Here is a 27,619-nt window from a genome sequence, read left to right as displayed (position 1 = left end):
CCATGATACAGTAGACCTAATTGGAAATGAAAAGCAGAAACAAAGCTTGGTATAAAAGTGAACAGTGCCCCCCTCTTGTTTTCAGGCGGATTTCTGGAGCAGTGTGGCTACTGCAAACAGTAGAGGCATCTGTGGTCCACGCATACCCCGCCATCCACCTACATCTCCGTGCAAAGCATCTCTCCAACGCAGTGCGGCTTTAAGAGGACCGGGGCTCTTAAATCTGCGGCTGGCTCCTCCTTCCGCCATGATGTCAGTCGGAGGGAGAGCGAGAGGGAGAGAGGTGGGCAGTATTGAGGAACTGAGTTCATACAATACTACTGAGACATCTACAGCTTAGCAGACAGATACGGTGAACCGCCTATCCCGGCTCCTGTAAGTGATGCTGCACTGAGGCACACTTTGATCCAACTCCATTGGGGGGCGATGCGCTCTCTGCATCCCTCCTTCAAGAGTTTTTTGGGAGAGCGTGCACAACCTCGATTCAGTCAAAACAAGTGGTTTTTAAAATAAAATAGCTATAAGCTTTTCATCAGAAGTCCTTTTTTGCGCTCTTGGATTGAAGTTTTACGCGCAGGTCGAGACGCCTTTAACGCACACGTGCAAGTTTGGTGCCGGTGATTTTTTAAAAAGTAGGAATTTCAAGGTAGGGTAGGGATACAAAGTTAATGTAAGCTTGGATCAATGCGTGTCTCCGGCCGTGGGATTGCGAGACACCCGAAGAGGAATTACAGCGTCCTTTTCAAACAAAGTTGATCACTGTGCATGATTTTTCTTCTTCTCCTGCACATGAGGACCACAGTGTTTTTAGCGCATGGATAAGTTTTTGTAGTGGATAACATTTTTTTCTACTTGCATTGCGTTCTGCTGCCGCTTCTGATGAGGATCCTTTCCCCCACTTCAGTTTAATTCATGGCACTTCTTTTTTTTTGTAAATCAGTGATGTCTCCACGCGACGATACTCACGGTTGATTTTTTTCACCCTGTTCGAGCGGAAAAGGTAAGATTTGCTTTTTAATCATGTGAGATCAGAATGTGTCTTTACTTTCGTGGTCTGTGGGCATTAGACTGGTCTGGATCCTGAGCGCGTTTAGAGACGCTGGAGAGCGCCCAGCAGCCTAATTTATGTGCTCTGAATAAAATCAAATTGATATCTCAATACCGGCGAGGAGCTGCGCTGTATTTACAATCACAGGGCGAACATTTAGTGCTCGTCTACAAGGCACTTGGATAAATCAGTGCGCTGCGATAGTAGGTCATTCTGATGTGCCGTGGGTTTTCCTCGAGCTGCTCCAAACATATAACAGGCGTCCCCGCGCACCTGATGTAAATAGAAATTATCCACGGACACGGTGCGTCGTGGAGAACCTAAAGCTGAGTTGTCGCATTATGAATGTGCACCGCGCGGTTGGTCACGACTTCGGGCGTTATTTAGTCTTGCTCCACGATCCTGATCCTGATCGCTACATAGATAGGCCTACTTTCCAAGAGCATCCAACTGCAGGGACTTGCCAGTGCGGGTTTCTCAGCAGCTTGGCCGCTAAGCCCGGTGCGTGGGTGCGCGGTAACAGCGCGCTCCTGGTCAAGCGGTTCAGCTGTCACAGACCATAACCTCAGGGGCTGCTCGCTCTCAGACTACTCTAGAAAAAAATATAAATGTATTATTGTTTTCTCCTAGTTGAAATAGTCACGATGTAAGCCCCTGTTGGCCTGGAGATTATCCGCCACAGTTGGTTGTTTTGGTTCCTAATGTGTTCTACCTGCTCTATATGCAATAGATTATTATTGGGGCCGTTTTTTAAACAGTCCCAGAAGGCCTGTGAACTCAATATTTGCTGGAGAATTAAATCAAATGCAATGTGAACCTTCCCAAGGTGCGCTGCATATTTTGGCTGAAGGCTGAGGCATTTATATTAAAAGAAGAGCCAGTGAGTAAATGGAGGCAGGCTAAGTATTTGTTTGATTTGAAAAATGCAATAAAACCATCTGCTCATCCGCATTTCAAATTCTTCACCAGGTACAGAGCAATTGATCAAGGTCTGCAATATCCTCGCCTTACAACCAAATATCCACTTGTTATTTATGCCTCTGATAAACTCAACTAAATATTGACTGTAAAGTGATGACTTGATGGGTCATTAACTTGTTAGGAAACTGTTTGTGCTCTTTAGAGTTCAACTTGTAGCCTCAGAGACCTCACAGGTGTCACAGATAATGTTTTTGCTTTTAGATTTTATCTTACAGTGTGTGTATGTTAGGTTGTTCACATTCCAGCTCCTTTTCAAATCCTACATCATCAGGCACATACAGTTTGTATTAAAATTCAGCTTTTCCATCATTTCAAGCCATCTGTAGTTGTAGATATTATCCTGATGAACTTTATGGTATTTGCCATATAGTTGCTGAATTGTCCTTTTGCTTTACCACATTGGATATTATATTGAATATCACTACCCACGTTGGATTTGCTTATTTCAGAATCCATGGTGGTGTATAGAGAGCAAATTTCACCAGAAATATGGGCACATTGAAATACATGAAAATGTTTTCTAATATGCTCTAACAGTGTTTTTCCACTACTACCCAAAAAAGAAAATTCAATTTTAGCAATTATTCACAATATACATGGTTTCATGCTAAAGTTTTATTACATTCTTTTCTTCTTTCTTTTAATTAATTAAATGTGTTCTCTGACAATTTATTATCGTGTTAAGAATTTTCTCACATTTTCATTAAGTATAATGGATTTTAAAGTCAAAGTTAACATTAAAAATGATGTAAGGCTATATGGATAAAACACACTTTTATTTAGCATTAGGATTACATTTGCATGTATGGACTGCCCTCTTGAGGTCCATGATTACAACGTTGTAAATTACTATAGTTTGTAATTTTGCTAATGCACGAGGGTAAGAAATATTACCTAGCAACCATTTAATTGTCAAAGAATTGCAACTGTTCATATACAAAGTCCATGTAAGAATTAAGAAACTGATTAAAATGTGAAAAACCACTGGGTTACACAGCCTGACAGCATTGCCAGACTTTGTGCAAACATTGTGCTACAAATTATGCATCAGACTTTTGATATATTATCTATTCCTTTTATCCCTGATACCCGGTAGCGTGATGTGCAAATCCCAGTGATATTTGAACTTAAATTTACATTTTTTGTGTCAGTATTAAATGTACTTATAACATTGTCAACGTGGCCGTTTATGTCAAGCATCATTTTCTCGAAATTTCTCACTTTCCAGGACGACTTAGGTAATGTAGTCATTGTTGAAGTTTCCCAAGAGAAAACAACTTTTATTTCTCCGCCGTGTAAAGAGAATTGTTCTGGCTGTGTGGACTGAAAAAGAACTGACTGATCTTGACAGAAACCTGGTCTGTCAGGCTGTCAGCGATCCTTAAAGCTGTTAAAAGAGAAAAGCCCAAGACAATCAAAAGTATTACTTCTACCAATGCCCTCTTTTGAAAGTCTCTTTGGATCCAAAGGCAATATTGATAGAAACAACAGTGGTGAAAACCTGCCTTTGACAGTTAAAGGACTCCAGATGTCTTGGTTCCCAGCCTCAGACTAACTCCACTCAAAGTTTCCAGTTGAGGGTGTCTTTAGGGGTGAAGGTAGGGGGTGACAGTAGCTGTATGTCTCCGCTCTCACTGCTACCGTCAGCGGATGCAAACACCAGGAAGGCCTGTCCATCACACTGTTGTGTAAAGTGATCCTGGGCCGGCCTGCTCCTCTTCACTCTGTGTCTCCCAAGAGGGAGGCTTGAGTTTGCCTTCTGGATTCAACCTGCTGTCTGGGGCTCAAAATAGCATTTCAGGAGACTAGTGAAATGTAAGCAAAGGAGACACTCTGACTGACACCTAGGATTTCTTTCTCCCTCCCTCTTACTTTTTTTCCCCCCTCCAGCACAATCCCTTCTCTCACCTAGCCTATCCCTCGTGGACAGGCTTATAAGGAGTTGTGACAAGTGAACCGCCATGCAAATGTTGGAAAAATCATAATTGTGAAAAAAGTAGTTAATAGAATAAGAATAATAAAAGTTTGGCCGTAATATGTCGAAGGGCAACATGCCTACATCATCATTTTAGCTTCATGCTTTAAGAGAAATAGCTCTAAAAATCAATCCATACATAGAACCAGTGTATGTGTAATAAATTGTGGTTTCTAACGTCACATTAGTGTAGTCCTTTTTGTTACTACATTTGTACTCTGAGTCAAAAACACACTACACCCCTTCATGCTGCGGCACATTATTGTCACTTACAAGGAAGAGGAAATCTAGATCATGCTTTGATCTTTGCTGTGTTTTTTTTTTTTTCCTTCGCCGAATCACATCCCATTTAAGGATGTAATTTAAACTTCATTATGCTCGTGCGAGCTCAGCCTTGGACTGCCTGGCGATCATCACAGTAAAGCACTCGCTGCTCACTCTCAGAAAGATGCACACTTCAAAGTAAAGTGTGTCACACTTCCTAATGGGATATATCTCATCAATATTTTGACATTACAGTACAACACTGCCAGGGCTATATGTGTAGAATGAATAACCCTCACACTGATCAATGTCAGCCATGTTTTTCCCTGTCCAACTGTTCTTTAATGAGTCTCATGTGACTGCCTTATGAATTGTGTGAAAAGAAATCTGTCTTTACAGGCTGCATGAATGCCTTGCAATTGTTGCTGATTCAAAAACCAGCTTAATTAAATTCTTATTTTTAATCAATTCCCCTTTGTCAGGAGGCCGAGAGCTTCAATGGCTGTGAACGCTGTTGCCTTGCCAATTTAGAGGACCCCTGTAGTGCAGTTTAGGTAGTCATACCTTTTCTACAGGATATTGTTTGACTCATGTAAATGGATGGAAATTTCATAAAGTAGACGATATTATTGTTCCCAAAGAGCTATTTGTGGTCCCTTGTTACTGCGGGTATGTATGCATTTTCTGCACCTGCACCTACATTGTTTCTGTGATGGCTGTCATACTCTTTTGCCATGCTTTAAAGGAAGTGGACGTTTGATTTTTAAGGCAGTTGTCTCATGACTATATGAGGAAAATCATACAGAAGCGTAACAAACACTCAAGGGGGTTGAGGGGACCTAAATACACAGTGGAATATGAGCAATGAAATGATATTAGTCGTTAAATATATTGCACTGGAATACACATGGGGCGCCAGGACTATTATGAGAAGCAAACAGAGCTGTGCAGTGGTGGCTTTGCCCGATTCGTCACTGCACACTAAAAACTACAGACTAGTAATATAATGCTGTTGTTCTACTGGAAAAATCTACTGAACATGGATATACTTTGATAATTACACTCCATTACCACCACTGAAATGTCAAAAGCCAATTAAAGCCTGTGTGGCCAAGCATTTATATACCAGTGTGATTGTGGTGGAAATTATGGAATTTCATTTATTAGCGATATCCGAGAATGGATTACATTAATGAATAAGTCCAAATGTGAGCTAGCAAACCACATGAAGTAACTCCCTTAATAACTTACTAAATATGCTACTAATTAACTGGTGGAAAGCAGTCAATATTTCATGCTAGCATATACTGGCAGCGAAGGCATTACAGAGTATGACTCCTTCATCATCTTCCAATGACCTACTTGGGTTTTGGCAAATGGGGTTCTTGCCCTTTGGCAGGCATTTGCACATATTAAACAGTTAAAGATTTTGTAGAACAACAGCATCAAATAAATCGGCAACCATCACAAGAAGATTTATTAATGAATAATGTTCAGCCATGGTAAAACCCGTCTGCGCTGCATTTTCTGTTAAGGGTTTTTTATCATAGGCATCACTCAGCACAAACAGTAAACTGAATGCTGTTCAAATTTGATGTTGGAGAAAACACATTCGTCAGGATGTAATGAAGTTATGATTAAATTTCACTAATTTGACTGATGGCCGCTTCCACAATAAATAATTTCACATTGTTGTCTCCTTCCACCGCAGATACACTAAACAATGCTCTTATCATACTGTGTATGTTTACACACATGGGCGTTCATGAAATATTTGAGAGCTGAATTGTTTACATTCACAGCAAATGAGGTTTTCCATTAATAGCTGCTGTCAAGCGTAATACTGTGTGTGTGTGTGTGTGTGTGTGTGTGTGTGTGTGTGTGTGTGTGTGTGTGTGTCTGAGAGAGTGTGTGTGAAGCACCGATGCTTAAGGCTCAGTTCTGCTGCCTCCAAATCAGCTGAAGTCCTGCTGTGGGGTGCAGTTTATGAAGACACCGCTGCACCATATTGACTCACATTGACTCAGATATGAGTTAAATTTGTTCTCTTCATCCCATTTTTTTTCATGCGCTGTTCTTTTTTGAGCTCAGCTTTCAAAGCAAACAATTTTGTGGAAACACTGATCTCGAGTGCTTCATACTTCTCAATAAAAATCTGAAATGGTTCGTTACAGTGATGAGACGGATTGATGGAATACGTGAACTACTAACCTTTACGTGTCTGCTTGCTCAATGGATGTCATCAAAGGTTAATTGTGTAAAACCGCCCGTTAATTTGCTCTCAAAGACATGCGAAGGATGTGGGCTCATAACTAGTTAGGATGAATAGGTCAAGTTGAAAACTCTCCGTGAGGGAAAATAGTACTAATTACCACAGAACTTGAATGCCATGTCATTTTGTGTGCTGACATTGTGTGTTCTGTCTCTTTTTCTCTCTCTTTCTTGTGGCAGAATTGCTGCTGTAGAAGTGAAGCTCTCATCCACTCTTGAGTATGGACTTAGCAAGTCAGGCCCATGCGCTGGTGGTCTTGCTCACCTGTGTGGTCTTGCTATGCCGGGCCCAGGAGAGGGACTACACGGTGAAGGAGGAGCAGCCGGAGAACGTCCGCATCGGGAACCTGCGTAAGGACCTGGACCTCAACCTGGACCCCAGCATCAGGCTATCCTCGCCGCTGCAGTTCAAGCCTGTGTACAAGACAGGTGACGTGCCTTTGGTGAGGGTGGAGGCCAACACCGGGGAGATCTTCACCACCAACCACAGAATCGACCGGGAGAAGCTGTGCTCGGGGGTCTTTGCTGAGAAACGCTGCTACTATGAGATTGAGGTGGCCGTGCTGCCGGATGAGATCTTCCGGTTGGTCAAGATCCGCTTCCTGATCGAGGATGTAAATGACAACGCGCCCCTTTTCCAATCCACTGTAATAAACATCTCCATCCCAGAGAACACAGCCATCAACACCCGATACCCGGTGCCCTCAGCATTTGACCCTGATGTAGGGATCAATGGGATTCAACACTATGAACTGGTCAAGGTGAGACGCACTCATGTTTCACTTCTCACATATAGGAAATGAAAATAAACAGGTCATTGTTATGTTATCATCAGGGTGGCAAAAGTTTTCTTAATAATTGGGGGACATTTTTCTGAATCACTGTAGGCAAAAAATCTGTCAAGTGTTTATATGATGTAGGGCTGCGCAATATGACCATTACTTCTATTACAACATAGGTCATTTCACATCTCAATAATGATATTATTTTTTTGTACTTCAGTAAAAAGCATTGAATAGAATAGAATAGAATAGAATAGAATAGAATATATTTACTGTCATTGTACATGTACAACAACACTTGGTCAGTGCAAATATCCCCATAAAGTGCAAGTTATAATAAATATATAAAGAGAGCCTCTAAAATACCATATAAAACAAAACAAAAAAATATACACACACACACACACACACACACACACACATTCACAATCACATTCTGCTGTTCTTTAATTTCATATGAATAAATATTTTACAAGAAATAGGGTTGGGCAATATGCCATGCAATGGTAGAAATGTGTCTACAAGTAGAGATTTGGCAATACCTTGGTAGATATTCTCGCATGATGTTGCGATTCTTGATCCATGGGACTTGTGATCTCATGAATCCTTCTGCGTGACAAGGTAATGTGATTTTTGCAGATATGGAGGAGGACCGTGATGTTTTAAATACAGAGCAGGAGGAGGCTTCCTGTTAACCTTAAAACCTGAAACACTTGAAAGTATTATTCTCATTAGTTTAAATCTATTTTGAAATAATTTTAATTTTTGACTCAAGAGTTTCCTTTGTTTGTCGCCCTTTGAAAGTTCCAAATGAAAGAAGAAGAGAAATAAAATGTGATGAAGTACCGTTTGATTGTTTTGAACCATTTATTTTACCATTTAATTAACAGAAACAGTTACTGTATTATGACAGAAACATTTCTATGATAGAAAATTATACGTGACATGATAGAAAATGTTGGCTATAATGCCCACCCATATATCATTTGAAATAACCACATGGTAAAGCCTACTTTTGTATAATCTATACATCATGTGAGCAGAACTTGGCCTCTATGGTTCGCTCTTATGTGCAAGAATCACAACATAAAGCGTTGCACAATGACGTAATATTGCCATAACACAGTTGGTACACTGTTTTTTTTTTTACATTGCGATAAAAATGATGTAGAAAGATATATATATCTATATATATGATATATATTTATATTTATATCATTGACAATATGTATCATCATATCGCCCAGCCCTACTATGAAGCCCCTTTTAGAAGAGCCATTGAGGTAATTTATGAATGTTGATTTGTTGTTGACCAGGACTGTTGCAGCCTCTGAGTGCATGTCAGTCATGACTCATACTCTGTTTTATTTGATATTTGCTAAATTGTCAGCTGTAATTAGATGATAAATAATTAAAAACATCCATGTACCTGAAGCTGAATTTCTTACTTAAGTTGATGGAGGCTATTACTCTCTGCAATCTCATGTCTCAACTAAAAGCCATCATGTACAAATTAACTCAGTTCAATAGTGAATGAGTGAAAGGTATGGATAGTGAAAGATACGGGTCTGAAGCCTCGTGTTACTTGTGCTGTGTTCAAGTTACTGGTTTGCTTTATGGACATAATATAATAAAAAGCTTTCAGGAGAATAAATAGGCTTTTTGGAAATCCAAGAACAGAACAATTACATTTGATAAACCAAGGTTTCTGCAGCAATCTATCTTTGAGAAACAATTACAAAGAGATAAAATGTGAGAGAAAGTATAAAATGAATTGTATTTTCAAATAAATGCGAGCAGGATATTAGTCAGCACACATTTTATTGATGGATCTCTCACACACTGCTGTGCCTGCAGCATGCCACCTGTCTACACCAGGTCTGATTGGCTGACTATTTTTAATCAGAGTCCTCAAGATTTCTTGTGATTTTTCATTCCATGTGGATTTCATGTATTATGAATCGAATTCTGCATTAAAACTGTTGTAAACCTGCTATATTGCCACACTGTAGAGCTGCAGTGCTGCACCGTGGTGTATATCCATGTAAGAAATTAATTTTGACGCACTGAAAATATGACCTACTTTTTCATAACGTGGAATATGTCATGAAGCCTACAATGTTTTATGCTAGCCATTAATATTTCCATATGCTTTATTTCATTATGAGAGAAGGCTATAAAGCAGGGGAAGTTTTCACCATGTACAGTAATATGGAAGAACACGCGGTAGAAAATGCACACGCAGCATGTATAGCATGTCCAATTTCCAGCAACAGGTTACATGTACCGAACATAGTAGATTGAAGCAAGTGAGAGTACTGTATTATGTTAATAGGTGCATGCAAATCTGGGAAAAGCTTTTCTTCATCCTCTAATTGATGCTTTATTAAACTGCAGTGCAATATTCTCAGTTCCCTAATGGAGTCAGCCCTAAATCCAGAATGTAGGATAATATCATGCATTCTTCATTTATAGTCTAGACAACACTCTATGCTTTGTGGATAGATGGATATTGGAGATGACATGAGCTCTTACAAATGAAGTGTAATTAAAGAGGGAGATGCAAGCACTCTGGAGGAAACCCTAAACATTATAAATAAACAAAGGTTACTGGATTTTAAGGGGGCATAGTGTGAGACACAAATGACAAGTCCATCTTGGAGTCGCACATGAACTTAACACCGGGTTGGAATGAACAGAATCGTTGCTGTCCGCGTCTGCCTTGAATACCAATTTGCATTTTTAAAGAGTCCCACTGCCAAGGCCTCTCCAGCGCAATGTCCTGAATTGTTCATGCCTGGAAAATCACCAACCAAATGTTCTGCTCATTATGATGATCATCTGCAATCATTTTCTTTGCCCTTTTCACAATACAAAGCTTCCTAAAACCCCCTCGCCTAGGCTGTGGTCTTATTATCTCTTACAGGAAATTCTTCTTAGAGCATTTTTGGTACTGCGTCCCTGATTTAGTTCTTCTCATTATATTTTCATTGTAGGAGAGATTAATTTCCTTGTGTTTCAGGTTCCATATGAGTAAAACACAGAGAGAAGCATTATAAGGAGTCAGAAACATGTTCAACCTTTGGTATCTTTTTATTTCAGAAGTGCAGTAGAAAGCCCAGGGTTTAGTGGGGAAGGAATGTGCAAGCATTTCCTAGAATAGCTCTTGGCCGCTTAGCCACCCTTGGACTATCTTTGTATGGTCCTTGGAGATTTGTCTCAGAAGCTCCCTCTGAATGATAGTTTTCCCAATTTCCTTGTGTTGTGCAAGGCATGGTGCTGAAATTACTACCATTGTGTAGCACAGCCATACTGGATGGTCCACCACTCCACATGTAGCGTTTCTGAATTGTCAACATACAGAACAAATGAAAAAAAAAACATGTAAGCCTCTTTTTTGGTAGCGTTTTTTTGTCCTTTTCCAAAACTGAGTGAGAAAACGGGTAATTTCATCCACACATAATGGTCGGTAATCACACTTTGAGTAAAACTCTGCCATCAGTGTAGTGCATCAGAGTGTTACGTCACCTGAACTGCAGAGAAGGCGTCCTAAGAAATGGTCAAGGTCAGAGAAAGCAATCACATGCATGGATGGAGGAGGATCTCCCATGAAAGCAGATTCAATCACTTTACGTATTCACAGGATAACTCAGAGGGCCAACATGGAAACATACTCCAGGGTAAAGGTGATTCTACTATTGGATTCTGGCTGTTCACAAACATGGGCCCCTTTCCTTATTCCAGCGGTGTTTGAGTTTGCAGCATCACACACTACGTTAATCCCATCTATGTCAGCATCTTCAGACACATTTAAGCTGGACATCTTGTTCCAGTCATTCCGTGTGGATCCATGTTCTGCTGCTGGCTGGGGTTCGCCTCACAGATAAAGTGGATGATGAAGTGGGTGTCTGTATTTTGGTCAGGCAATCTGGAGTGCCTCTTAGACGTAACCTTTTGCCACCTACATGGCTCTTTTTTCTTGCAGCACTTCTATCTGAAATATACCTAAGATTTTTGAGTGGATGGAATGGTCTTTTTCTGCTCAGTAAGTCTGAGCTCGAATAATTTTATTCCTAAACTGATTCCAACTTTGCATTTGAAGATGCAAAATTTATTCAAGCTTCATTCCCAAGCAGCAAAAATTTTTTTGATTAATGCATTACTTGCTGCCTATAGGCAGTGAATAGGATTTTGGGGCAGAGAGCTCGCTGTCAAGCATTTCCAGTTTTCATTAGCATCCTATTTTGACACATTATCCTCTTCTAGGGGTTGACAAAAAGAGACAAACAATTCCCAGCTTCTTTTGTCTTAATTATATGCATGAGATCATGGCCAGGGGCAAGAGTGGATGAGGGATGGAGAGAAAGAATGAGGGAGGAATGAGAGAGAGGGGGAAAGAGAGAGGGTGAGCTTCTATCAGCATTATAAAGAGGTGCTATAGCTTGTGATGAATAGCCCTCCCCAGTTAGCCCTATCCATGGGCATCACCGTGACTAGAGTCCTCCTGATATATTCACAGCCCAATCTCAGTCTCCTCTTAGTTTTAATAAGGTCATCAACTTGACTGAAAGATGCATCCACTGATAATCTGAGTCGCTGTCTGCAAAAAGGGGTTCAGAGTCATCCTCCCCTCATCATCAGCCACCTCTGCGTCTGTCAGTATCCCTCAATCATTTTAATTTAAATTAGTGTAGAAACTCTGATTAGATTGTGTACGGCACACATCCCACATATACAGTGCCCTGATCCCTGCAGAGACCTCTAATGTTGAGTGAATGGCAAGTCATCAAAGTTCGAGAAGACACCTGTACAGTATAAGCACGGTGAAGGAGTGAGGCATGGTGTAATGTGCACACTTTAGAAAGCTCCGTCCTTCTCGCTCAGCCTTAGGGTTGCCAGTGAGTGATTCATGCAAGTATTTGGCCTTTTCTTAGCCTGCCCTAGATCTTATCGCAATCCACCAGACTAATTCTGCATTCAGGAGGATGCACAGCCTGAGAGATAGCTCCCTTCAACTTATTGAAATGCGCTGAGTGCTGTCTTGTCAGTTGTAAAATTGTGTGAAACCAAGACAAAAGCATAGTGGAAATGCTGGCTCATAAATCATTGTGCAGCATTCCCTTTGACACATCCTAACTCAACATCCTACTATTAAATCAGGCTTTGCCAAATATCAGTGTGCAGATACTCAGCTACTGTGCCGAATCTGTGAACTATTCAAACAACTGGGGATTGAGGAGCTCTGTGCGGATTGAGTAGCGCTTAGCAGTAGAGCCCGCAGAATGTTGTCTTGGACCTTTTCAGTTTCGACAAAAATAGTTCTGCACAGAATGATCCAGAACAGTTCATCCATAAGGCCATTTCTTTACATTTCCACATATATTAATATATACCATGCCTACTTACCCCTATATGACTCTTGCTTGCCAGAAGGATCACAGAATAAGGTCTGAGAGATCATTGCTGCAGCGTTGGCTGGTTTAAGTAGTTCTGTCAATCACTGACATGTTGACAACATTCCCTCGGCAAGCAGTTTTTCAGAGTACATAATAATTTACATGCTGCAGCTGCACGTTTCCTTGTGTCGGCTACAACACTGTGCTGGCATGAGGACGGTTGTAGATTTTAAAAACCTACTGAGGACTCTTGTGCTCACAATTTGGTTGAAATGTTTCTTCCTTGAACGAGGAGAATGTATATATCTTAATCTCATTTGATAGCTGTGCCTAGACAGAGTAATCTCTTCCAACATTATGTGCAGCATGAAGCTTATCTCTTTAAAGAGGATGCTTTTTCTTGTTTTACCATGAAACTGCTTCTGACTGAAAGAGCTTCAAAGGGCTTCTTTGTTTCATAATGTGCATGCAGCTCATTCATGGGCTTGATCTTCTTCTTATTTCCTCCCCCCTGCTCTCTCTTTCTCTCCTTTTCTGTCACTTGTCCCTCTCTCCCTCGCTCCTTTTCCTTCCTCTCTCGTCTAATTTGAAAACATTTATGGAACCATACCATACCCCATCTGAAATTGTAAATATTAGTGCTAGTTTTTTTTAGGTGGAAGGCAATTACTCTTAACAGCCAGTGCCAGCTCCTCCGGTTTCTCATGGGGATTACTTATGCATTTGTTTTCATTTTCCTCCGGCTTTACTTTTGCCTAGATTTAGCTCTTCTTGAGCAAAAACCTTTCTAATATGCAGGCTTTTTCACTCCCTTCTCTTAATCTGTGGTGATCTGGTCTTGCAGTGTATTTAAAATGGGTTCTCATTGTTGTGTCTCCATTTCCAGCTTTCTCCCTCTCCCATTATGAAGTTGAAATGTTGCAAGACTGCATGCTCTATTCTAACTTGACACAAGATAGGAAGGTAGAGGGAAATCTCATTTTAGTGAAGGCAAGAAAGAATGGGATGAGGAGGCTAAAGAAACGAATCCCTTCGAGCAGCAGTTGCTGGGAGGGGTGGTGGGGCTTGATTTACCACAATGATTGGTCACATTTTTAAAAGGATTAATAAACTGACATTTGCTACATTTCTGGGGTAAGTATTGTATGGTGTAAGTAGGAAATGAGTAAAACAAGCAGATGATTAGCATGTTTGAAAATGCTTTTGATTAACGGGTGTCCAACTGAGATGAGCAGAGCAGAGCCAAGAACAGCTGCCTTGTTTAAAAATGTCCTGGGCCGTTTAGTTTGCTCTTGACATTTATCACTGCCTAAAAGCCTGATCCCGAGAAGGGTTACAAATGAACCCGAGTAACCTAAGGAAAAACCTTGACAAGCTGTTTGGCTTTCTAAGACAATTGACAAATCTACACTCTGAGAACAAAAACAGAAGGAAGAATGCTGCAGAATATATTACACATCACTACGGATCTGTACCTTTTTTTAATATTGCCCAAGTGAAAATGTGATATTCTTACTCGTGGTATATTATGTCAAGCATGGCTTTACAATAAGGCTGCATGATTTGGAGGAAAAAAATTCAAAATGTGATTATTTTGACTGATACTGCAATTGTGATATGACTCACAAGCCATGAGGGAGAAACCCTTTTTGTATCATTATTCTAATATTCATTGAAAATTATATTCAAATGATCATAGTGTGATATTTTGTGAGGATCTCTACCAAAGAAATGTTTTTTCTGAAGTCTGTAAAATAAGATTTGTGGGCAGGGAAATTTTTCATCAGCACAATGCTTAAGTCAAGTATATTTTGATTTTAACAAATCTATTCCATATTGCACCACCCTCAAACCAAAGAAACTCATTTCATATCGTAAAAACAAAAAATAAAACATCAAAACAAAACTTTTTTGAGTACTAAACGGAACAAACTTAACTCAAAATGTTGTCTTGTCTTTGCAGAGTGTCAGCGAGTTTGGCTTAGACATCATAGAGACTCCCGAGGGCGACAAGTGGCCGCAGCTTATCGTTCAGCAGAACCTGGATCGTGAGCAGAAGGACACCTTTGTCATGAAGATTAAGGTCGAGGATGGCGGCAACCCTCCCAAGTCCAGCACCGCCATCCTCCAGGTCACCATCTCTGACGTCAATGACAATCGTCCCGTCTTCAAGGACAGCGAGCTGGAGGTCACGGTGCCGGAGAACGCCCCCATGGGGACGTCGGTCGCTCAGCTTCACGCCTCGGATGCAGACCTGGGTTCCAACGCACAGATCCACTTCGCCTTCAGCAACCAGATCTCTGCCTCGACTAAACGCCACTTTGCCATCGACAGCTCGACGGGACTGATCACTGTGAAGCAGCCGCTGGACAGGGAGGTAACTCCTGTTCACAAACTCATCGTCCTCGCCAGCGATGGCAGCTCCACCCCCTCCAGAGCCACGGTGATTGTCAATGTAACAGACGTTAATGACAATGTTCCCTCCATAGACACTCGCTACATTATCAACCTGGTTAATGGGACTGTTCTGCTGTCTGAGAATGCACCTCTCAACACCAAAATAGCACTCATCACTGTTACTGACAAGGATGCAGATCTTTACGGCAAAGTAGCTTGCTACACTGACCATGATGTTCCTTTTCGGTTGAAGCCTGTCTTTAATGACCAATTCTTACTAGAGACAGCTGCCCCCCTAGATTATGAGACGACTCGAGAATATGCAATTAAGATAGTGGCCTCGGATAGAGGGACGCCTCCTTTGAACACTTCAGCTATGGTTTTAATTAAAATCAAGGATGAGAACGACAATGCTCCCATCTTCCCCCAGCCGGAAATCCAACTTTCCATACCGGAGAACAATGACCCCTCTACACAGTTAATAAAAATCAGCGCCACTGACGCAGACAGCGGACATAATGCTGAGATTATTTATACTCTTGGCCCTGATGCGCCTGACGGGTTTAACATAGACAGACGGTCAGGAATTCTCTCCGTTGGCAAACGACTGGACAGAGAGAAGCAGGAGAGGTACTCATTCACTGTCATAGCAAGGGACAATGGCTCCACGTCCCTGCAGAGCAATGTCACTGTCAGGCTAATCGTCCAGGACCTTAATGACAACAGCCCAGCTTTTACACACCCCGAGTACAACTTCTATGTGCCTGAGAACCTGCCTCTCTTTGGAACTGTGGGCCTAATCACAGTGACGGATGCAGACGCGGGAGATAATGCGATTATAACCCTGTCTGTTTTGAATGGGAAAGATAATTTCATCATCGACCCTCAAACCGGTGTGATCAAACCCAATATCACCTTTGATAGGGAGCAACAGAGTTCCTACACATTTATGGTCAAGGCAGTTGATGGAGGGCAACCTCCGAGCTCCTCCTACGCCAAGGTCACTATCAACGTAGTCGATGTGAACGACAATCGCCCCGTGTTCGTCATCCCATCCTCCAATTACTCTTATGACCTAGTGCGGACCACCACCACCCCTGGCGCTGTGGTCACCAGAGTGTTTGCCATTGACAATGACACAGGTATGAATGCTGAGCTGCAGTACAGCATTATCAGCAGCATCATCATCACATCTAGGGTCTCCCCTCGAGGTCTCTTTGCCATCGACAAAACAACGGGTAACATAACACTGCAGGAGAAAATAGTGGCAGCTGATCAGGGGCTGCACAGGCTGGTAGTCAAGGTCAAAGATCTAGGCCAGCCTGAGTCATTACACGCCATCGCACTTATTCACTTGTTTGTCAATGACACTGTATCAAATGCTACCTTTATCCAAGAGCAGCTGCGAAAAAGCATGGAGACACCATTGGATCGTAACATAGGGGACAGCGAGGTAACACCTCAAGCCAACGGATATGTGATTGTTGTCATAGCAATCATAGCAGGGACCATGACTGTCATCTTGGTGATATTTGTGACTGCCTTGGTGCGCTGCCGACAGACACCGCGACACAAAGTGGTACAGAAGGGCAAGCAGAGCGGCGAGTGGGTGTCACCCAACCAAGACAACCGTCAGATCAAGAAGAAGAAGAAGAGAAAGAAGCGATCCCCAAAGAGCCTCCTCTTGAACTTTGTGACCATAGATGAATCCAAGCCTGACGACCCCACCCATGAGCATGTTAATGGCACGCTGGACCTCCCTGTGGAGTTAGAGGAGCAAACCATGGGGAAGTACAACTGGGCCACCACGCCTACCACCTTCAAACCCGACAGCCCAGATTTAGCCAAGCATTACAAGTCCGCGTCCCCTCAGCCTACATTTCAAATCAAACCGGAGACTCCAGTGGCCCCAAAGAAACACCATGTGATCCAGGAGCTCCCCTTGGACAACACGTTCGTGGTGGGCTGTGACTCACTCTCCAAGTGCTCATCGACTAGCTCCGACCCGTACAGTGTCTCAGAGTGCAGCTGTCAGGGGGGATTCAAGACTGCAGGGCAAATCACCACCCGACAGGTAATTCATGACTTCCTTTTTAAACCCACCCACACTAGTCCCCACTCACACTCCCCTTGCTGTCCCATGGTAGGTGATGTGAAAGGGGGAGGGTGGCAGCATGGAGCCAGGGGATTTTCCCACACAGACCATGACCATGTCTACATGAATGTCATTTGCACTTAAAAATAAGCGTGCAACAAAATGTACGAATAAAACGTCATTTGTGGCAATTAATACAGCAAACCTCTCACTGTACTGATTGTTATTAATTCATGTATTCACCCTCCTTCATAAGCAACCATAATTGCATAATCATTTACAAAAATACATGCAGGTTAATTTCATATTCAAAAGCTTGAGTAATGGCAGCAGTGCAATTATGATGGCTAGCTTTTAAACTTCAGCATGAGTGGTTGGTGGCAATGTAGCCTGATTTAGAAGAGCCTGGGATAGGCGACGATGATTGAACTCTCCACTGATGCATTCGAGGTCAAGGGCGAATGATGCTGCTGTGTGCTAATATATTTGACTGACATGCTTAAACAAGGCAGAGCAAAAAATAAATATGGCAGCTACAGTGACAATTTATCAGGTATTCATCTGGGCAAAAAGTGTGAAGATAATAGCACAAAACCCCCCAAAATACAAATGTGCTCTTGACGTGCTAAAACAACTTGATAAATAGCTCCACTTTTTGTGGATTCTGTCCTCAAAATATTAAGTGCTGTCTTAGCTTGTGAGGCTTTTGTAGGAGAGAAGCTCATTTGAATGCCAAGGTACAGCAAAGGGCTTATGATTCCGTAAGAGATATGTGCCAAATGCGAAGTGCCCCAATAAATAAAAGCTGGCGAGGGAAATAAATGTAAATCAGAGGTAAGGAGAGGTGGCCTTGCTCAGTGCTGACAGCCAGAGCAGAGCGCTGCGGGGAAGACTGAGTACTTCTTGGGGCGGGGGGAGGGGGTCATAGGGATCAAGGTGACGCAGAGCCTTGAGACCAATATACTTCAACACCAAGGGAGCAGTAGTCCATAAAAAGCCTGCCAGGCCGATGTTGCATTTAGCCCATAAATGCTCTACTTTAATGACCCCAATTATTGTTATAAACGGCATATGTATATACACATTCTTTACATTCTTTAAATTACCTCACATAGGAGATGCTGTTATGACATCATCAAAGGTTTGCGGCGGTTATGTGATGTCGTTTGTGTGAGAGAGGAACACCATTGTGTCCCTAACACATGGCAGAGTCTGTACATGTTGATATTTGACCTGCTATCAGCAGCACAATGGCACTAATCAGGCGTGACTACACGGGGTAGCAATTTATTCATACTGATATGTGTGTCCATATTTCCCCTCTGTGTCAAACATCGCCGTTGATTTTGTTGGCATTTTCCACCATTTTCATTTTTTGTTTCCCACTTTGTTTCTTTTTATGATTTGAGGGTTTGGTTGTTGCTCGGTTGCATTGGCTTTCGTTTTTGTTGTTTTGATCATAATTATCACAACTGCCATTCATCCAATTCTGGGTCAATTTCATGATATTGCATCAATAATTGATTTTGTTTGATGAGGTGCTTGCTTTTTGTTTGTGTCTAGCCTCATATTGCACACAGTTTTCAGATCTTTGGTTCATTTCTGTCTTTTTTGCTCCCAGTACGCTTCTCTGTGACATCTAGCAAGCGTTCAAATTCCTCATGGCATAGTTTTGATAAATGACTGTTGATCCCGTGAAGTATTGTGCTTAGGATAATTTATGAAGACACCCACACAGAGTTGATAGTCATTCCCCTTCATCCACCTTTTATTTGAAATCCTGGTTAAAAGCTATGCTCTGCCATGGTACATTATACATAAACCAACTACATGCCCTTGGTACCAAAGATTTAATTCATAATGTGTTTATACGACACACTGACGAGTTGTCAGAATGATTTTCCCCTCTTACTGGTAGCGACTGCCCTGAAATATGCAGAAATATTCCGTCAGTGTTCTACAATTCTGAAATTATTATCCTTCATGAATTTTATGCATCAAGGATTTAAATTGATTTTCACTTATGTCGCTGATCAGAGTGGAGTATTTTTGTCGAAATAATTTAAAATCAATGAATATATGATTAGTAAACATTCTCCCAAATCATCAAGCTCTGTTTGAATCAGTTTATTTCAAAGGTACTGTGTATGTATTCATTCATCTTAGCAAGGTCAGGTTTAGTGGGAATAATATTCTTATATTTTGGTGTCACATGCTCCCAAAATTTGAATATTATCAAAAAAGATAGTATGTCCACATTGGTTCCACTTACCAACTATATCCACAGTGATGTTAAGCTGATAATACATCAATTTTTCTTCTGTCCCCTTGAGCAATTGACAAGTGATGCCTCCCACTTTAGACATTAGATTTCCCACCAGTTTTAAGTGTGCTTATTTAAAGCCTGTGTCATGGAAAAAAAATTGCATGAAGCTTTGCCTGATGAGAATCGTTGGCTGCAAAGGTTAATTAAATGCACTAAAGGGTTAATCACTCGTAATACAGTATGATTAAAATCACCGTAATTAGGTTTCGAATGAGGCTGATAAGAACGGAGAAAAAAGGCAGCCGTCCTTTAAGATTATCAGCGATGCCACGTACTATCCTTGGGTGAATCACGTTCTCAGGAAGTGATGTGACAATAGATGGCCAGCTGTCCTGTTTGTTGAAGCTATTATAATTTCATCTCTGCTCGGTTTCATCTTCATGCTCCTTTAGAAGTAAAATCTATTTTCAAAGTCTAAAGAAGAACACTTAAAAAAAACAACACTCCTTTAAAAAAAAGTGTGGTTGTTGCTTTTATCTGAGGAGGTAAAAAAGAGAATATTTTAGCACTCTAGAATTTCAAGAGTTTATTTCAAGTGTGTCTCTTAAAACAAAAAGCTGCATTTGGTCTGTCAACGCCAGGCATTCAGTCTCTCTTGAGCCTAAACCTAATACCACAAGTCCAAAAGTGAAGATCACAGGCAGGTTGTCTTGTTTTCCTTTTTGTTCTTTCGGAGTGACAGATGGTGCTTTAGTGCCTTTACAGTGATCTCTCATTGCCCCACACGCTCCCACACACCTAAAGCAGCTGAGAAAGAAAAAGCCCACCCATGAAATAACTACACGGAGGGCACGCAGGAGGAGATAATTATGGTTGAAGGTCACCAAAATGTTTTCAGGGACTTTACAGATGTAGCTGATAAAGAGTAAGGCTTGTAAAAATACTTCAGAGACCACAGATTTGTGTCACCATATGGCTTCATTATACAGCGAGAGGCTGTATTTGCAAATGCAGGCCTCCCTCCCTCCCTCCCCTCTCCTCCCCTCTCATTTTTACGCATCTCATCATTTTCTTTTAACCCCTACCCCGTGATATTAGAGGTCAATCTGCCTCCAGTGATGAGGAGCTCTTGTGAGACTATGTGCTTTAGCGGAGGAAGATCAAACGAGTACCACCCTGCTTGAGTGATCTCAGACATCATCATGAATATGCAGGGAGTAAAAAGGCTAATACATTCTTTTGTTTGGCCTGTAACACGTAGAGGTCAATGCTTAACGAAACTAACCTCCTATGACTCAGTATAGGAGTGTTTCTGTAGTATCACATACATTGCAATCAGATGAAACACCTTAGACCACAAGTGTTGTAGTTATGCCTTATTTATAATGCAATTTATTATACTATCGTTGTAAAAAAAAAAAATGGAAAAAAACACATTATACATGCATTGGATAACAAGGGCACGAAAATCTTTGCATAGCGTCATTTATTTGTGTGGGAGAAGGTATGGGCCTTTCACACTAGCCACCCATGGTCTGATGACAAAGCGATTGTGCTGACTCATAGCGGGTGCAGAGCCAGGGGTGGAAGCCATGATTTTAAAAGGCTAACCAGGCTTGTTAATCAAATCCAGTGCCAGGATATAATCCTTGCAAACCCATTATGGCTTTATTTTATTTTATTGTCATTGTTTTTTTGTTTTTTTTTTCCTTTTATTTCTGTTGAGTCATTGCATCTGTGCATCAATGTGCCTTTGCTAATGTAAGCACTATCAGGTCCTGATTCAGATATTGGCAGATGTGTTGCTATAACCTCCTTAGGAACAGCAAAATGTCATATTCTGTACATATCAGAGGACCCACTGGCAAGGGTCCGAAAGAAAGAGTGGGCCTAAATTGATCCAAATGGCTTTTTGAGGGGAAATGAAGAGTGGTGCACTAGTGTGGTGGGAGACAAAAAAGACAAATTGGGAGTGATAATTGGATAAGATTGCATGCTCTGATAAGTACAGGAAAAATGCACAAGCTTGTGACACTTGTAGCATTCTTCAAGGAAACCTGACAAGATAATGACTTGATTGCCAGCCGTGCCTTGAAGAATGCTTTTTTTTTATCTTCTACACTCTCTTCGGAGATTTTTATTCAGTGTTCAGTGTAGCCTCACACTGATAAGGCTACAGCTTAGGCTGCTCAGAGCTCGATGATATTGTAACTACAATCTCCCTATATCTGTCTGTCTCTCTATATTTCAGGAGACGGCACTGAAACCACCACACTATGGCACACTCTGTGGCACAGGTACAGCTCGCTCCCACAGGATTAAAATCAATCTCTAGCTCCCACTACCTAAAGCGAGAAAAAGAGAGAAAAGAGAGAGAGAGAGAGGGCAGAGGGAGGAAAGAAGGAAGGCGAGAACTGAAGAGGTGAAACAAGTACTTTACTGTCTCTGCAGCCTCAAACCCCACCTCTTCATACAATCGAGGGAAAAAATGAACTTGGAGAGAGGAAGGGGAGGGGGGAAATCAGAAAAAGAGAGACGCTTCATGTTGCCTGCCTGAAACTTGACAAAGCTCCTCCTGTGAATCTGTTGAAAGTTTGAAATGCTTTATTGAGTCCTATGCTATTACTTACCTGTGTCAGTGAGGACGATACTGTATGCCCTGAACCCTCCTCGAAAAATGTCCCTCTCCAGCACCCACTCTGTAAAATAGGTGTCTAAATACAGTCAGTAGATCTGTAAAGTATGTTTATATGTATGTATGTATATCTATCACAGAGTTGATGGTGTTTATATTTATTGATTCCATTTCTTTGCCTTGTTTTCAAAACTGCCTGGTGGCCATTTTATTTTCTTACTTTCTGATTTTTGTATCATTTGACGTGGCTCTTTCTGGGCTTGCTCTTGGGACTAATAATGACTTTATAGTGTATTTATGCTGCAGAGTCTACAACCTGTAGACATTAGTATGGAGGCCACATCACAGTGTATGTTTACTGTCAACCTTCGCCTCTTTCTGTCCCACTCGCGATGCCTCTGATTGCATCATTAGTGACAAGCGTGGCCGACGTTACAGAAACACGTATCACCCCACAATACGACCACTATTTCTAGAGCTTTTTCAAACCATGCTACCAATCTCCACACTCTTATTACAGTGCGATGAATGGTAGGACAAGTTTAATACTTTTGAGCTAAGCCACAATCACAAGGGACTAACTGCTGGGGTTATAATCAAAAGCTGTTTATGTAGGGCAGATTTGAAGAGCACTAAGCCTGACCTTTTTGTGTGTCGCTTTCAATTCGGAAGTGATTTAACCTGTGAGATCTACGTTAAAATGTCTCCAGATGGCAAAAAAAAAAAAAAAAGAAAATAATCCTCAGGCAGTGTTTAAAATGATTTGTGGGGCTTAAGCAAAAAAGACATTGTGCACTTATTTACACTGACAAAAGAAATTTTCTGATGAGAAGAACATCAAACACCAAAATGAAAAGGTAATCCAGGCTTCAGTTTAGAAACAGCAATAAGTTAACATTTGACAGAAAGCCACGATGGTGCACTTACTACTTCTTATAGGCATTTTGTTCTGAGCATCAGTTCGCTTCTACTGTTACACCTATAGAATTATTATGGTACAGTATGTCCTGGCTAGAATCATTTCTACAGTATACACCAGTAAATGGCTTGATGGGTTAGCAGCATTGTTGTTCAATAGTTCTGTTAATTGGTAAGCTAAAGACTGCTTTGATAGGTAAGACATAAAAGACACCTACAGTACATACATATAACCATAGAATTAGAGTCATTAAAATGGACATAGCCTGTGTATTCAATTGGAAATGTACAGATGGACTGGACCAGAGGCTGTTTCCCCCCTTGTGAGAGACTATATATAGTTGTAATGAAATTACCGGACAGACCGGAAGCCTTTCTGACTTTGTTCCAGTCCTAATATGTCAGCTTCTGCAGACTATGTCTATTTTAAAGCTTTTAATTTTATGTGTGTTGCCTCTCTTTGAGGCAGGTTGTTATTATTGAAGGAGGTATATTCATGTAATTATGGTATCAAATGTATTCACTACTGCGTAGGAGCCACAGTATGAAATATACATAGCATCCTAGCACTGTGTAATGATTAGATTTGCCTGATCTTTGGGGAAAAAGAAAAAAATACTCATATGTGGGGAGGGCTTTTGTCCTTGTAAGGGAGACAGACAACCTCACTTTTATTCAATGTGAAGTACAATATGCACCTTACATGATCTTTGTAATTGATTTTGATTTGCCAGTGTGGAGAAAACTGTAAATGTTTTGTTTATGTATGTGTGCGCTTCTGAAATTTATTAAAGTCTTTTTGCATTGTATTGCACATTTTGACGACTCTTCTTATTCATTGCTTTGAGCATTCAATATTAGTCTGCATCACTCAGCCAGCTCAGGTTTCTGCACACTTTACTGCATCTGCTGCATGAAAACAGTGAGAGTAAAATAAGGCAAAAACATATGTAGCAGAGTAATCATTTGTTTTGCACAAATGCAGTTACCCAGTAGCATATATGTCAAACAGGCTGTGGCCCTCAGAAGTATTTGTGGCTGCGTTGGTTTGGACACCATTAATTGGCTCATTTCAGTGTTAGAAAAACTCCCCATGCCTCCCTTTTCTACATTTTGCAACAATATAGCAGGAGAATGAGACGTGGAAATGGTTTAGATATACATCGCTCATTAGGAACAGATTACAGATAAAAAGTTATGGAAATCCGGTGGAAGCACATCCTTTGAAGTGCACAGACAGAAAACAGCAGAAGAAAAAGCATTTTTTGGAACAACACCCCCCCCCCCCCCCCCCCCCCCCCCCCCCCCCCCCCCTTTCCATGAGAGCTGATAATGATCATTTGATAATGATAACCCTGCTATTATGATGTAGTAGTACGCAAACACAGGGTTTTACACATCTGAGAGGAAGATTGATGCTAGAGGGTACAATAACCGCAGCTCTAACATTGTGTTATGCAGTGTTTATGCGGGTTAGATCCAAAAATACAGACTTGAAAGGCATAAAACAAAGCCAGAGTGGAGACAACAGAAAATGTTTAATTGCTTATCAAAGTTACTTCATATTTTAAAACTGAGAAAGAGCTAATCAGTTCCCTTGGGGAAAGTGTCCTTGGTGGTTTGAGAAAATGGTGCACACTAGAGTAGAACGTTCTCATATAGAGAGTGCATAAATGTCATCCTTCTATTAATAGATAAATGTAAACCTGCTAAGTGCTTCGCTCTTACTTAAAAAACACAGAGCTCGGCTAGATCATAAGGTAGTTGTATCTCTTTGAGCTAGATAAATTACGATTTGATTTTTCATGTTATGCATAATTAGGCAATGAAATGTTTTCAAATGAGCCGTAAATAAATATAAAATGAAAAAAACTCCAACAAAGCCACAGCATTAATGAGTCTTAACATTTGTGCATGAAGATAGAGTAGGCGATAAATGGATTTTTCTTCTGCTTCGGAGGGCAAAAGTCAAAGGTGAGAAAGAGAGGATGTTAGGAAAGGAAGAGAGATTTAGTGGAAGTACAAGTTGCAGTTCTGGTTTATAACAGAAAACGTCTTTGGTATGTCTTTGGTCCGGTTTTTATTGTTGCTTCTCTGTTCCCACAGAAATGTGCAGTTGTTACGGGTCTCAGCATGCGCTTGTGATTTTGGTCAGCCCACATTAAGTGCATTCCTGGTGATTTTTACCATCTATAAAATGACTTTTAAAGGTTGTCCCATGCTTGTATTACACTGTATCACTGAGGAAAGTGATTCCAGAGTTTCTTTGCTGACATATTGATTCATGATTTATGAGGACGCAGTGTTCAATTTCATCTAACAGGCCAGGAAGCTAGTTATATGTAGTAAGTTTGATTACATTTAATGCAATGATGTCTGCAGATGGAGCAACATATACAGACCAGCACAGGGGAGCTTACACAGACACACAGCAATTCATTGTGCTGTGGTACTGAGGCTATCCATATGGTCTTCATTAATTGTATTTTTCTCTTTTTCTTTTCTCAATTTCTTTATATCACAATTCACAGTATGGCTATAGGGCTTTTCCAGTAAAGCTTGTTATACACGGCAGCTTCCTGTGCAGTGCCTAAAATAGGCTGAGTACTGCCACTTCTGATTTCTGTCCATATGAGTACCCTTACTTCCTTTTGTGTACCGACACTTTTATGGTGAGGTGTGGACCCCTAAACACACATGTGACTGTGCCTGTGTGTAAACACAAAGCTTAATGCAGAGAAAACGCACTGAAAATGCCTTTGGTATTTCCATTTATTATCCAATTAAGATAGCATTTTCTAAGTTGGTTTTATTGTATCTTATATGCAGTATTATATTTGTGTTAGTTTGGATTTCTATCAATAGCTACATATGTAGGCACTGGGTTTTTAGGGGAAGATAGCAGGTCAACAGTAGATGCCACACAGAAGTGGTGTAAATTAATTTGAGATTTGAGATGCAGCTCAACACTGTGTACCAAATTATTACTGGCATCTGTAATATCATCTAATAAATCAGTCAAGTAATTAAAAAGTATTGACATTCATGGGGGTTTAGAAGATTATGATATGAATATATAAAGTCCATTCCCATGCTCAATTATGTAGTTGCAGCAATTTTTGGGTTGATACCATCTGTTACACACAACTTTCTGTTTATTTATTTCTTTTTGTATCTATTTTGCCATTTGAGAATGGATAAAGATCAGAAATTCCTCCAACATATCACATTTACCAAATATACATTTTTGTCCAAACTGTGGAAATGTATGTTGTATATGTAGACCTAATGTTTGTAACGAAATGCATAAAAAAGGAGACTATTTAATATATCATTTTTATAAATATAAATATATTCAAGATTATCTTATCTTCATTAGGATACTGGTACCTTATTTTTTGTCTCGTTGAGGTACTGTTCCTGTATAAAAACTTTAAATACCCTGCTGTAAACTGGCATATATGTTTATTATTAGTTACAAAAAAGTTCTGAGATGGATCAGAAGCCACATATAAAGTTTGTCATTATAAAAACAGTACAGTGGTAGAAGCCCAGTGACTTTGCACAACCTTGAGAATGCAATCAGTGCAATCAGTACCTCACCCCATGTTATCAATTCTTCCCTTCTGATAAATGTAACATAAAACTGGAACCTATTTGTTATTCATGTGGATAACATTGCAAAGAAGCTATTGAGATGGCAAAACGCCTTTTTTTTCTCTGCACATTACATTGATTTTACAAGTCACTCACATTCTCCACTGAGATCATAGCCATCCGCTGCAGACAGTATAGAATGACGATTGAAGATTACAGATTGTAAAAAAAAAAGAAGAAGAAGAAAGATTGCTGTAGTTGCTGCCTCAGCTAACTTTTTTTTGTACTTTATGACATTTCTCTGAACTTGAAATATGAAATCAGTGATTGAAAGTCTGCATGGATTTGTTTCTCCCTCTTTACAAATTATTAATTTTGGCAGCCCTTATGAAATCTGAACTCATTTGAGTGTTGTAGTGGTGACATCAGATTCAGAAAGCTACTTTAAAAAATGGAACTTGTATTTTGGTGTTTTATACTTCTACTTAAAATCATGCCTATCCTTTAAATGTTCAAATATAAATACCACAAATTATTCAAATTGGTCATTTAACGTTGAGGGTGTCTGTGGGGAAGTGTAGGTCAATTAGCCGAGCAGAAAGCATGTTTGGGGTATGATGTGAAGTTGTCCTGAAGCGATTCTGACTGTCTAAGCAGGGGCTATTTATGCATGTGCTGTGCAGTGGTGCAGGAAACAAGAAGATGCTGTCTTTCTGTTGCACTCCACTCAAGGCAACACTCCACACAATTGCTGCCAAATCTCTGCCAAACTGAATAATTCAATCATCCCCCATAGCTGCGGTGGTCTAGCTACCTTTGTGTGTGCAACAATCAAATCAGTGTGGAAGCCCGCCGAGTGGTTCTTTCTGAGACACTGAGTAGCTCTACAGCCCGGAGATTGTTTTCATTGAAAACAATTCTGTTGATTAAACGAGGTGTGACTGTGGAGCGGGGATCTGAGGAACATCGATTGCTTGTACAATTGTTTGTTCCT

The 27,619-nt window shown here is 40.7% G+C and overlaps 1 protein-coding gene across 3 annotated transcripts in view; it reads left to right on the top strand.

The window, feature by feature from the left end:
- Nucleotides 1-297: 297 nt before the first annotated feature.
- The window catches only part of pcdh11 (protocadherin 11), a 144,466-nt gene continuing 117,144 nt past the window's right edge, over nt 298-27,619 (top strand). For 2 of the 3 annotated variants that reach the window (XM_059345922.1, XM_059345924.1), the window contains exons 1-3: nt 298-1,000; nt 6,720-7,300; nt 14,681-17,188. In XM_059345922.1, the coding sequence (XP_059201905.1) occupies nt 6,761-7,300; nt 14,681-17,188 (3,048 nt within the window). In that variant the 5' untranslated portion in view covers nt 298-1,000; nt 6,720-6,760. Of the gene's footprint in view, nt 1,001-6,719; nt 7,301-14,680; nt 17,189-21,726; nt 23,938-27,619 lie in introns of those variants that run through there. The other variant, XM_059345923.1, reaches the window with a different exon arrangement.

The sequence above is a fragment of the Centropristis striata genome, chromosome 12, assembly GCF_030273125.1.
Source record: "Centropristis striata isolate RG_2023a ecotype Rhode Island chromosome 12, C.striata_1.0, whole genome shotgun sequence".
Taxonomy (NCBI): Eukaryota; Metazoa; Chordata; class Actinopteri; order Perciformes; family Serranidae; genus Centropristis; species Centropristis striata.
Note: the sequence above shows the minus strand (reverse complement) of the source record. Positions and strands in the feature narration are given on the sequence as shown.